Raw genomic sequence first — 14,204 nt, forward strand, 5'->3', positions numbered from 1 at the left:
AAATGATGCTTACATTGATACATATGGGCAGGTCTGATGAATGACGATTACACTGATACATATGGGCAGGTCTGATGGAATGACGATTTCACTGATACATATGGGCAGGTCTGATGGAATGACGCTTACACTGATACATATGGGCAGGTCTGATGGAATGACGCTTACACTGAAACATATGGGCAGGTCTGATGGAATGACGCTTACACTGATATATATGGGCAGGTCTGATGGAATGACGCTTACACTGGTACATACTGTACATGGGCAGGTGTGATAGAATGAAGCTTACACTGGTACATACTGTACATGGGCAGGTCTGATAGAATGAAGCTTACACTGGCACATACTGTACATGGGCAGGTCTGATAGAATGAAGCTTACACTGGTACATACTGTACATGGGCAGGTCTGATGGAATGAAGCTTACACTGGTACTTACTGTACATGGGCAGGTCTGATAGAATGAAGCTTACACTGGTACATACTGTACATGGGCAGGTCTGATGGAATGACGCTTACACTGGTATATACTGTACATGGGCAGGTCTGATGGAATGAAGCTTACACTGGTACATACTGTACATGGGCAGGTCTGATGGAATGATGCTTACACTGGTATATACTGTACATGGGCAGGTCTGATGGAATGACACACAGTGAATACAGTCCTTTTGTGCTTCATACATCTATGAGCGAAACAAAAGCAAAACGCTTAGTGCAGCTTAATTTTGCTTTTGTTTCACTAATTAGAAGGTTGACAAATCCTCTTCACTTTAGCGGCTGCCATTAGGTATAGCACTCAATGTACAGACTGCACTACAGCGCCCTAAGTGTGTGCCCTTAACGCGTACTGTATACAGATGTGCCCACATACATCTATCCTCCGTGCACTACAACTACTGCGGGAGCTCCGTGTGATTCGGTAGCACAGAGGCTCTTTTAGTGCAACTGTTTACTTTCAAATGCGTCCTATTCACACAGCGATGTGAATAGGACGCACAGGCAACTTCTGCTGATTAAAATGATATGCGGCATGCCTATGTTCTGTGTGCAGGGTGTATCTGCATGAGAAACGCTACGTTACAGTGTTACAGCCACTGACACTGTAATGTAGCGTTTCGCATGCAGATACAACCGTAGTCACACACAGAACATAGGCATGCCGCATATCATTTTAATCAGCAGAAGCTGCCTGTGCGTCCTACTTGCATCACTGTGTGAATAAGACGCATTTGAAAAAGTAAACAGTTGCACGAAAAGACGCTCAGCGCTACCAAGTCACACCACGGCATGGCGCGACTAGAAGAGTTATTTAACGCGCAAGGAGGTTAAATGTATGAGGACACATCTGTAAACTGTTTATAGCTAAAATAAACTGTATATAGCAAAAATAACACAACACTAATGAGAAAGGTTTTTGGAGTGGTGAGCAAAAAAAAACAAAAACAAACAACTTACACAAAAATATGTCAAAATAACAATATATGAAATATAACAATAAATCCAATATAAGAGCTGTACATCAATATGATATATATATATATATAACATACAGCAGACTGTATCGTTGGATAGAAGATAAATACTGTACACAAAGTCACGGGGTGGTCAGATGACGGCGGAACTAGCGGAACCTTGCAAAATATTTCTCCGCAGCTGGGTATCACATGGGAAAATTAAAATATCCCAGCAGACCCTTTCAAAGCGAACTGCACAAATATTTGTATGCTTCTAACGTGAAATACGATCTCGCTAGTCTCACTGGGACTTATTTCATTATTTAACCCCGTGTTAATACGTTTCACACTACCATGTGTTCTTAATTCTATGTACGGTGCTCGTGATGGATCTCACCAACAATACATGCCGCTACGGGCAGCTTCCCGAGAAGAATGGGTCACTTTCCCAGCCATAAAATAATCAAGTGCAGAAAAATAGTAAAAGTGAAATAAACTGCGCCGGCGTCATCAGGGAGCTTGATCAGGGGAAATCGTTTTGGATGAAGATGATTGAAGCCCCTGATAGAGGAGGCGGGATGGCCAAGACTAAAACATTTATCACCAGAAGAAAAGCCAGACCCTGGCCAACATAAACATTGCTCCTGACAGCCTGAGAATGGTCAGATCCCGCAGAATGGACGGCACAGCGCTGGGGGACGGGAGAATAATAAGAGGAGAGAGGAAAGGAGGATGTGAGGAATTGTAGTGTTATTCTTTCCTGGCTGCTTAATGGTTGGTATTAAATGTTGGCCGCAGCTAAATCTGTTATGTAAGGGCCTGATTCAGCATGGAACGCTATTTTGATTATACGCACGCAGCGCAGTTGCTAATATCAACGGTCATGTAAACGTTTGCATTCACATTGCGATCGCAGCCTGACATAAGGACGCCCACTTCCCCTTACATCCGTATACTAGGGGAATATAGCGAAACCATCGGTAACATCGGACCCATAGGCACACTTGCACAAGCCCAGACTTTACTCAGATACTGCTACCAGCCATGCACGCTATCAGTGCTATGGCAGCTTATGGCCACACAGTGGATCATTTATGCACGCCCCTGCAACGGCTTTGAAACACACTGGCACGCCTACGTTCGCCCTACCCCCCGTCACCACCCACAAACACCACTTCCTGTCAATCACTCTGCTCTAGGTCAGCGTAGCCTCTGCAAACTCAGGGCCTGATTCAGAGCCGCAAGCTATTTGCGCTCGCTCGTTCACAAAAAGGGGCCGGCTATTTAAATTGAACGCTCGCTCTTTGCGGTCTGTTGAAGCCTCTATGTCTGAGCGAGCGAACGAAACATGCCTTCGCTATTTTGTAAAGACGCCCCCTGGCCGCTCACATCCTACGTCATCTTCGCTATTTGATTAATCGAGTACATCGAAAGGCGTCTGAACTGCTCGCTGTGCTTGTGGTTGCATTTTACTACCGCAATCATGCGAACAGTTCAGGCTAAGAGACAACCAAGTGACATGGTCGATGACCCTGCTTTGTTAATTATGCACACCCTTAAAACGCCCATTTTGACCGTTTGGCACGCCTGCGTTCGGATCTCCACTCCCCGTTTTCAAGCACCTTCCCCTGTTACCACCCACAAACGCCTCATCCTGTCACTCAAATTAGCAGGCACTCGCTATTTGGCGAGCGCTCGATTTCCGATCGCAATGACTGGTTGGCGCATGCGCATTACGACCCATACGTATGCGCAGATGTGCGAACATCGCTCGGAGCGAACGAGCCTGCCGCTTACGAGCGGCTCTGAATCAGGCCCTCAGTACCCATCGCAATTGCTAGTTCGCGCACGTGCACTGCGATGTATACGCATGCGCAGTGTGAATTCATCGGTCGATTGCGTGCGTATTAGCAAGTTTGTTTCTTGCTGAATCAGGCCCTCAGTAAGAGTGGAGGGGTAAAAAAATGGAACAGCTATGTAAGTTTACGCGACATTTTATTCATTATTTATTTAGGGTTAAGAACGGCTTTTGGGTTATTTTCAGGCAATAAAATAAGTCACTTTTTTTTTCAGTACTTTTTTTTATATATTCACACTCCCCTCCCTCCTTATTTCCTACAAGTAATGGCACTCAACTACATAGCATATATTCTATGAGCGATTATTGCATTCTAATTATTATTTTTAAATAATAATAGTAGTTTTAGCTAATGCATCCCAGGTTTATACGAAAGGGGGGTAAATAATACGGAGCACACAGAGGGACAATCCAACAGACAAGTTTTAGAACAAGGGGTCAAACTGTGAAATGACAGGAGACTGGTTATGGGGGTGAATGAAAAGTAAAATAAGGAGGAACACTTATACAGACGTGTGGTGATCGGTCCATGGAATGGTCCTTCATCAATTATGTGGGAACGCACTGGACAAAACGTCAAAAGTTCTGATATTGTTAAAAAAAAAAACACAACTACAAAAGGGCAGACTGGTCGGACCGGTCATTCCTTTAACATATAAATTATACATAAATTCAGTAACTGCAGCCAATACATGAGATACTGGACCTCATTCAGAGTTGGTCGAAGCGGCCGCACGGTCGTACGGAAAAAGGGTCCGAATATTCAAATGATTCCCTCGCAAGTTGTGTCCCTAAGTTCGGATCGGTAGTTGGCCGACCAAGGGGAGGAAGCGGTTGGAAGACAAAAAAATACGCCCCCTTCTCGAACGCATTGCACGTCATCTCCGGGCATATAAGGATTAATCGAGACCATCGGGAACCAGCAGCACTGGTCGTAGAGCTTAAGGTTGACCATACCCTCTCTTAAGCTCTACGATCATGTCAGTGTAAAAACCTCCCATATCACATGTGCCATGACGCTACTTTGTTAATTATGCACTCCCATAATCCGTATGCACTCCCATAAAACGCTGTTCGCATAATTAGGCATGCCTGCGTTTGGATCTCCACTCCCCCGTTTTCAAGCACCTTCCCCTGTTACCACCCACAAACGCCTCAATCTGTCACTCAAACTACCGACCTGGCTGTGTTCAAGGAGAGAGAAATTTCTGATCGTAGCGGCTAGTTTGTGCACGCGCATTGCGAACTTTACGCATGCGCAGTATAGCGAACATCAGTGGCGTACGACCGTGCGGCCGATTCGACCGACTCTGAATGAGGTCCACAGTGCTCCCCCACTGCCGGTCAGTGACAATCATGCCGTCAGTGGTAGGAGTAATAGGAGTTACTGCCTCCAGCCGTAGGGGAAACACATCACTCAATAACCAGGGGGTGAGTGTCCCTGTCATGGCCAACCATGGACCCCAGATATCCTGCCTATTGGTGGGAGGAGGGAGACCATATATTCTGACATGTGTGGGATTTTGTTTACCAGATTTATCCGTTTAAGGATAACCTGCACGGAGCCGATCCTCAGTCCCCTGTAAGGTACAAGTCCTTTAAGGTCACTAAGAGGGTACAATCATTACAGGAACCCACTCCCACATTTCATTTGGTTGAGTCTGAATTATGAGAGGATAACCGCTGTGAGGTCCAGCTTTTGGGTGTGAAAAAAGGGTGATGGAACCTATCGCCAGGGACACTTGGTAATTTAAGGTGTACCTCTCCTGGGATTACAGATGTGGGGTATTCTTACCCCTATCACAGTGCCTACACCACACCATTATTCCTCTACTATAATGTTATTCCGACCACCCCTTCATCCTGCCTTCTACCCCAGAGCTACCGAGGCTGCTATATGCTGTCCTTATAAAGACCTCCTCTATTCTATTACTCCCCCTCCCCTGGTCCCTCCTCGTGTGGTACTATATACATTGCGGCAGATCCATGGTTATGAGAATGTGGTACTAGTGGGGCTTGGGCCGTCATTAGACCCACATCACCGCATGATACAACTGTCCTTCCGTTACCAGTGGGCGGGTTAGGGGGTCTCACCTTGAAGGTACATTTCCTCTCCTTCGGTGAACATCTGGTGACACCTGCTGCATCGTGCACAGCTCGGATGATAGTGCTTGTCCCCAGCCTGCGGACACAGAGACACAAACACTCAGCATGTGGCAGCCACAACACCATAGATCACACGTGGCATTAATAAAAAAACAAACACCTCATCCGTATCTGTACTGTCTCAGGATGATACTATTCAGTGTCATGGTTACACTTCTCAAGGAAGTTTTTCATGTCGTCTAAACTTTCTCTCCGGATTTGAAGCAAAAGAGCAGAAAAAACAAACAAAAAACACAATAGGGGGAGATGTACCAAGCCTCGGAGAAAGGGATTAAAGTGGAGTATTAACTCGAAGCAAACAATCAGCGTCTACCTGCCATTTCATAGACTGTGCTACATCCATGACAGCTAGTAGCTGATTGGTTGATTTGAGCAACGTCTCCATTTTATCTTTTTCTCCAAGGCTTGATCCATCTCCCCCTGTATATATATAAAAAAAAAGTGTTTATAATAAAAATACATTGTGATATTAATGGTATGTTTTACACAACATTTGTAATAAATTGTTTTTTTGACAATAGCACTGACACCCTGGGAAACGTTTTTTAATACAGCCTTGCGATAGGAAATAGAGGGTAAAATGAATGGAGAAAATGGAGACGTAGCTACGATCAGCCAATGTAACAGGCCTATAGCAGCTCAGCTCAGATTACAGGTAACTTGCTTCACCCACCGACGAATTTCTCCCTTTGGAACAACTGTGGATATCTGCGAAAGGTACAGCTGGCATGTAAGAGTCAATAGCGACTATAGATAGTGATGCCAGATAAATGGGTGTGTGGTCCAGGCCGCGTCTATCCTCCACTGGTTGGAGGCTCCACTGCAGACAAGGAGCGAGCGTCGCTTAGCAGAGAGGCAGGGAACCCAAAGTGACTCATTGCGCAAGGGTGTAACATCGAATCAATGTCCTAGCCCCTATACACTGTATAAACACCCTCCTCACTAAATAGGTTTATGTTTTTCTCTGCTTATTTCAGCCTCATTTGTGGTTTCAATTTATCAGGATATGGTCTTTTTTTGTTATTGCTTTAATTGGACAATGTGCGCCTGGTTTTGGCGGATTAGAGGTAATGGAGCATACACACGGTCAGATCTGTCAGATGAACGATTTGACCAACGATTTGAACTACGAACAATCGGGAACGCGCATCATTCAAACGTGTCAGATATGTCAGATTTTCCTTCAGAATTGAACGATTGAACGATTTTTTTAATTGTTATCGTTCAGATCTGAAGAAAAATCTGACCGTGTGTATGCACCATAAGGCTTATCTTGTCCCTGTTCTGAAGGTTTCGGATGGTGGGAGTTAGGGTGCACACACTCCACCCCCTCTGCCTGTGCTGGTTTCAGCTCCTCGGCAACGCCGCCATTGTGCTCTACAGACACATGTTTTGTTGTAAATGTAAAAGCATTTCAGGAAATCCAGCCAATGGGGATTTTGAGGCACCTTTGGTGCACTTGGTGAATGAGGCCCAATGTGTGTGTGAGCGGCAGGGGTAATATGCGCCTCTGACTCCAGCTGTAGGGGTATACTGTATATCACTGAATAATCAGGGGGTGGGTATCCCGGGCAGAGAGGAGACACTGGACCTCTGCAGTCCTGCCTGGCGGAAGCAGACCCTATGGGGGGACTGTAATGTGGGCGAGTGGGCCTGGAACCACAGGATCACACAGCGGATACACACAACGTGTCAGCAATCACCACGAGAAACACACATCAGGCCTCAGCGTTGCTGCCCGGTGTCCCCAGGGTCCTGGATTTACATCAAGCGCTCACCACACGTAATCAGACCGCACCTTATGTGCGCACAGCGAGGGGAAGGGGGAGAGGGAAGATATTAATTCATAACACCCTGCGCAGTGCCGCTAACCCCTTCACTGCCGTAACACTAAATGCTGCTCAGTCTGCAGCCACAGGGAATTCATTTCACTACCTGTACGATGTGTATGTTTACTGTGCTCAAGAGATTAGATTGTAAGCTCTGGTGTGGAAGGGACAAACATAGCTGAATACTGTCCTCTCATTGTGCAGTGCTCTGCAATATGCTGATCCTACAAAAATGTGATAATAACAATATAGGAGAAAACAAACGGAGGCTACTTTTCTTTCATTTGGATAATTTACGTAACACCTGGTCGCGATTCAAGTGGTGACAATATTACACCTACGCTAAACACATACTTGCCATCTCTCCCTCATTGTCAGGGAGACTCCCTGAAATAGCAGCAATCTCCCTGTCTCCCTGAAGAGTCTGGCAATCTCCCTCATTTCATCCTTACCCCCTTATGACACTGTTATATAAAAGAAAAAACAGAGATATATACATTCAAATGGGATAATTTCCCTGCATTGGTTATAAGGCACAATGATCCCCATGGTTACATGTATTTTCTGAGAAGTATCAGTGTGTTTTCATCAACAAGTAGATCTTACTAACTGCTTTGGGGCTCATTTACATGTGGATGTAAATCAATTTTAGGACACGCCTCTCAGATGTAGCAGTACACGCCCACCTTACAGCCGCAGTCATAGGTGCTGCTTTCACCATCTCCCTGAAATGCTTTTTCAAAAGTAGGCACGTATGGCTAAACATTGATGTACTGTATATAACGATTTCTAATTTACTAATTGCTGAATCTCTTCGTCAACATTTAGGACAATTCCGCGGCCTAAGGTCAATAAACCATGTCGTATGGCGACACAAATATATAGCATTATTTAAACCGTACTAGTCTCCTACATACAGTAGAAGCAGCCATTTTCTGGGCGGGACTAATATTCAGCCTATGAATTCACTAGAAACTAGTGATGTCAAAGAGGCACGAGGCACCTTATGTGTGTGGCCACGGGGTAGTGACTAGTCTTATAATAGGAAGTTACAAGTGACGATACTTGAATGACCGGAGCCAGTACATGTGATCAGGCAGAAAGTCCAGATTATACAGCACGTGGGGGCCACTAACCTATACAATGTCTGATTAAAGGACCTATTTATTAACAAGCAAACGATAACGGTACTCAGCTCCCTCCCTGCAGTACTGGAACGGAGCAGCAAGGGTTAAATGACTGTTTCAGTGGAGACTATATACACATGTATGCTCTGCCGAGCTGGTTCACGCATGCGTGGTGGCTTTCAGATCCACTGGTAAAAATGAATATAAAATAATAATATGCCAAGATTCCCAGCATCCACTTATAATAACCAGACAGAGGGGAGAGCAGGAGTATTTCAGGGGCTGGTGGATAAAGAGAATGGCCATTTTTACAAACACTGGGACGTCTAATTAGAGCTTTAACCCTCCCCACAAAGAAGGCTACAGAGAAGTTTTGTGTAGCCCCCATGCATCCCACCCATAGACAAGCAGGGACAGGGGTGTGTGTAATAACACTATAATAATCCGGAGGACAATTTAGTTCCGCTGAGACATAAATCACCGCCTGAGCGCCTACCCTGGAAAGGGGTATTAGCGATCACTGGGGTAAGACGTTTCCTGTCCTAAACCTCCAAGCTCCACCATTCGGGAATAGTAATGAGCAAATGATTTATTCTCACTAATTGCAACGGCTGCCATGGGACGGGAGAGCTGGGTTGTACTGCACAGCACATTCGTCGCGCTATGATTGGCTATATGAGCAGGGTTGATTGCAAGCTCTCAAGCCCACACAGGTTACGGTCTCATTGCTGCAATACAGTTTATCCTCAAATTTAAACTTCCGTTATTTCCAAAAGAGTGCTATACAATGGGAACTAGAAGTCACTACCGTGTACAATTCCCAATAAAGCATATGGACAAATATAACTACTGTAAGTCTAAATGTAAGTAACAGGCGCATGGGAGCTGCAGCATTGTTGCTTGACAGACTACAGCACCCTCTAGTGACCAGATTATCATGAAGCAGCATTTTTTTTTTACAAGCTATATAACTGAGATACGGAATCAGCCTGGAATTTCTCAGCAGGCGACATACGGTACGGTTCCTGGTAAGAGATTACAGGCGGCTTCAGGCGTGTAGCGTGTTCACCGCGGAAATGATAGAGAAACACAATCCGCTCAGCAGAAATCAGAAACCAGAGAATTTCTCAGGTCCAGGGAGGAAGTTTTATCCCAAAGTAAATAAACTAAATGACATCAGCTAATCGGAACGGAGTGTTTAACTCCCTGTGTGCCAGGACACTGGCCTAGAAATCAGGGTTCCATACAGACCACGCAGGGTGATATGTAACCAGTTCCCTTCCTGACCAATATTTGGGCCCTCTTTATTATTATCATTATCCTTTATTTATATGGCGCCACAAGTGTTCCGCAGCGCCTCACAAAGTACATAAACAAATAGGCGACCAGTGACTTACAGTACAATACAATACAATACAGGACAAGGATAATATATATTGCTACATTAGTGACCATAACACCCAGATAAGCAACAGAGTATAAGCAACCAAGTGTTAGATGCCCTAGTTTGGAGTAAGAAGTAGATGAAAGTAGAGAATGGAGAAGCACAAGAGGGTAGAGGGCCCTGCTCGTAAGAGCTTACATTCTAAAGGGGAGGGGCAGACAAACAGGGGTGACACAGATGGGGTAGATATGGAGGAAGGAGCATTTAGCAGGGAGTTAGGATGAGAGCTGGAAGGCATTGATGAAGTAGTGAGAAAGGGTCAGACTTACACAGTATTGAGTATCTACCAATGAGCAATCTTGCTGATGCGTATGGATCGGCAAATTCATACGTCTACACCCACGCGACGTGATGTGCGCCATTATGGCGGATCTGCAGGCGACATGCCGTAGTGTATATACGTTGGTTGGGGTCAAAATAGCAGACTCACTTTCACCACTCAGGGGACGGGATGCACTAAACGGAAAATGCGGTAAAAACCCTGTTTACCGCATTTTACGTATGCACAATTCTCCTGGCCGTCGGGCTCCGATGCGGAGGGTAACGCCAGCTTTTGCTGGTGTTACCCTATAGAAGCCTATGGGCTTCCACTGCATCGCACTGCTATGAGGGATCCGATCGGATCCCTCCCAGCATGCCCCAAGGCCGCCCGGTCATTCTGCGCATGCGCAGATTGACACCCGGGGTCATAAACCCCGGAAGTCCACGGCGCAGGGCAGATCGCAAAGGACACCTCTTGTCGGAAGAGCTGTCCTTTGCGGTACTGATCACATGTTAGTGCGTATGCGATCAGTACAAACTGCGAAGCGTGGTGGTAAGTTTTGCACTGTTTGTGCGTCCCGCCACGGGACATGTATATTAAACAATATTTGTGGGATATCCCCCGAAAACATCTGTTCTCAGGGGGTACTCGCAAACAGTAAGGATCCCTGGGATTAAACATGGAAGGACAGTAGCAGAGATCTCCGATATCTTCCATTACTGATCGCATTTATCACAACGGCATTACAGATGCGGCTAGTGATAACTCTGCCCTCTGTCACACACTTTCATGTAGGGCGTATTTATTATAGCGCTGTATCACGCTTACCGCACTGACACAGAATGTTGTAGCGTCGCCATTAATCATGCTCGGGCTGTCCAGGGAGCCCAGGCGAAAACTTTCCTCCTTCACGATGATTTATTCCTATTCACCAGCAGCAGCAGCCTAACGCTACCGGTGACAGGAACAAGTGACGTTTGCATATTCGCCTAACGCCTGAACGTATGCGTAGTTATCTAATCTGGCACCGGCTCTTCAGATCCACATTGATTAAATCTGGGGTTTACATAAAGTTCATAAATTGCTTAATAAATTGCTCAAAATCTCTATGCGGATGGCGCTAAACTGTGGTAACGTCAGAGAAATCTCTGATTGTACTGGTGTTAACCCTTGGCTAAATAGGAAAAATCAGTAATAGACATAATGGCTCTTCACCACTTCTAAAATAGACCCCACAGTATGTGTAGTCTCGTCATTCATTTAAATGGTCACTATAGACTGTCAGATTATATGAGCAGGGCCCTTCTCCCCTGGTCTTCTCTACATATGTATGCTAACTGCTCACTGCATTTATGTATCTATGTGAATTTATATACGGCCTGCATTAGTCTGTACTTATGTATCCTGTTGTCAGTGTTCTCCTTCCGCACCGCTAAGGAACCCTTGTGGCGCCTTATCGATAAAAGACAATAATAATGGTAATAATGCGATACCTAGGAGCCCCCCTAGCCTGCAGAAGTGAGGAAAATCCCTAATCACCCCTATATCTCTGCAAAACACCCTCATTTTCCCAATGCAGACCACGGGCTGTTACTTATAAAAATAGGAAAAAGAAATAAAGTCGCCGCCAGTCACCGACAATTCTATTTCTTCTCATCATGCGAAGTGACGTCCAAATCTCGCTACAGAGAGGAGAATTAGGAATGAGCCGGGGAACCGTGTTATTATAACTTTCTATAATCAGGATTTAAAATAAACAATATATACAAAACCTGGACACAAGCTGGAAACTTCTCATCATCTTCCCCTTAATCAGCCCAAGATCAGACTATTACAAGTGTCTCCCTCTCCCACACTTCCTATAACAGTACAATCATTAAATCACTCTTTACTGTCATTCTCCACAGTTCACTTCTATAGTAAAATAAATATAGTATGTATATGAATGGTTAGCTGTACGGCCTCACAGCGCTTAGCTCGTGAGTTAAGGGTCTGAGGCCCTGATTCAGAGCCGGACGCTCGGACAGAGCGCTCGCTCTGAATCAGGGCCGTCCTTCTTGATTTTTAGAGCGGCCTCAGCTATAGCGAGCAGCCAGGAAGATGGTCGCGATGGTCTTGACCATCGGGCTTGCGAGGAGACCCTTGTGGTAGGGTCTCGTTGCCGCAAGCCCTGGAGTGCTTTCGGCTCAAACAGAGCCGAAAGCATTCCCACTGACATCACTTGTGATGTCAGTGGGGCCGGCCCCAGATAGTAGGCGTTCCCATGGGAACACCTCCGTCTGGGCAGCCACGCCCCCCAAAGGGGGCGTGCTGTCACTCAACATCGACAGCACTCCCCCTTTGGTACAGTTTGCCCGTCGCTATCCGGGTCTCGCGCATGTGCACAACGGAGCCGGCTCCGTCGTGCGCAAGCGCACTGGGCCACCATCGACCCGCTTGCGAGCGCATCTGAATCAGGCCCTGATTCCGATATTTACACAGATCAACTGATTGTTTGCCATTGCGAATGCCGCAGTACGCACTCCATAGGCAAACGCAGGGGGGGTTTCCGTCTGCCTGGAAACCCCCCTCCCCAGCACATACAATGACCACAGTAGATATAGTAATAGAATAGAATTTTACAAGTTCTACATGTACTTCTCAGTATCACAAATGAAATAATTAGCACCACTTGTGGATCTTTTAACATGTATCAGCCAGTAATAAGTAACCTGTGCACCAACTAGGAGATCTGGAAAACATGCACTGCTATAGAGCCCAATATCTACATATATGTCCAGGGCAGTGCTAGGTTCTTCTGCTACTCCCCCAGGCTCCCGGACTTGCTCCAATGCTCTGGAATGGCGCTCACATCTCAAATAAAAACATTCAGCTTAGGCAGGATGGCTTTCTGCCGCATCTAATGGCTTACTGTGATCCTGTATATGCTGGAATTATGACACACTATACACTATGTATGACGCATATTAAAGCTGAATAAGTGATAATTCTGCCCTCTTCATGGACTGGCCACACTCGCTCTAAAATCAACCATTTGGAAACCCCCCTCTAGAAATCCTGCGTTTGCCACTGCACTCGCAGCGATTGTAGTACGATCATGCTCGCACAGACGATTCACTCGTAAAGTGAGTGACAGGTAGTCAGCGTTTGGAGGTGGAAGGGGGGGGTGGCTAGGCAAACACATGCACGATAGGACCATTTTCATTGGCGTGCTTGTGCGTGGCTGCCCGATATACGTTGATGTCACCGATGTTTATGCTGATGTTCGACGCTCAATGGATATGAGAAGGCAGCAGTGGGCGTCCCTATGCTCGGCTGTGTTTTAGAGCCATTAGCATACTTTAGCAACTGCGAGCTGTAAGAGAGTGCAGCTGCGATTGCAACTTGCGCAAATTTCGGAATCAGACCCTAAATTCCCACGCTGGTGAGAGAGCAATGCTGAGAGAGACTGAAAAAAAAAAAATGCTGCTGATAAATGTGCTGGGTTATATGGGGGCTGGGATGAGAGTAAATATATAAGAAATACCCTAAACTCCTTTCTGGGGAACATTTATAAGAAGTTTAATGGTTGAGGTCAGAGGTCAGCTAACGAGCTCCGCTTCCCCTCAATTAAACCAACATATGTCACTAATGAGGGGAGGAAGCCTGTCATTTCCTTGTGTCTGCTTATTCTCCTCCTAAAAACAAATCTGGTGACCATTTAGCGTTATTAAATCCCTCCAGGCGTTAGGAAACAACATGACAATCCGCAGATCACACACTAATAAACGCAGCTCATTCACAGCAGGAGCACAGCGGAATATGAAGACAAATGTTCACATCATGTAACCTAGCAGACATCCACGTAGACAGTAATTATTACCTGTTATTTATATAGCGCACACATATTCCGCAGCGCTTTACAGAGAATATCTTACCATTCACATCTGTCCCTGCCTCAGCAGAGCTTACAATCTATGGCCCTCATTCAGAGCCGCTCGAAATTAGCGCTCGCTCGTTCATAAAAAGGGGGTGGCTATTCAAATGAACCGTTCGCTCTCTGCGGTCTGTTGCCGCCT

At 45.8% G+C, this 14,204-nt stretch overlaps 1 protein-coding gene across 1 annotated transcript in view; it reads right to left on the bottom strand.

Annotated features, from left to right (window-relative positions):
- ABLIM1 (actin binding LIM protein 1) overlaps nt 1-14,204 on the bottom strand; it is a 278,634-nt gene that overhangs the window by 72,217 nt on the left and 192,213 nt on the right. Inside the window, exon 7 of the mRNA XM_088456046.1 lies at nt 5,413-5,500. Coding sequence (XP_088312172.1) covers nt 5,413-5,500 — 88 coding nt within the window. The remainder of the gene's footprint in view (nt 1-5,412; nt 5,501-14,204) is intronic.

Source organism: Taudactylus pleione, unplaced genomic scaffold, assembly GCF_031769625.1.
Source record: "Taudactylus pleione unplaced genomic scaffold, aTauple2 ptg000685l, whole genome shotgun sequence".
NCBI classification, from domain to species: Eukaryota; Metazoa; Chordata; class Amphibia; order Anura; family Myobatrachidae; genus Taudactylus; species Taudactylus pleione.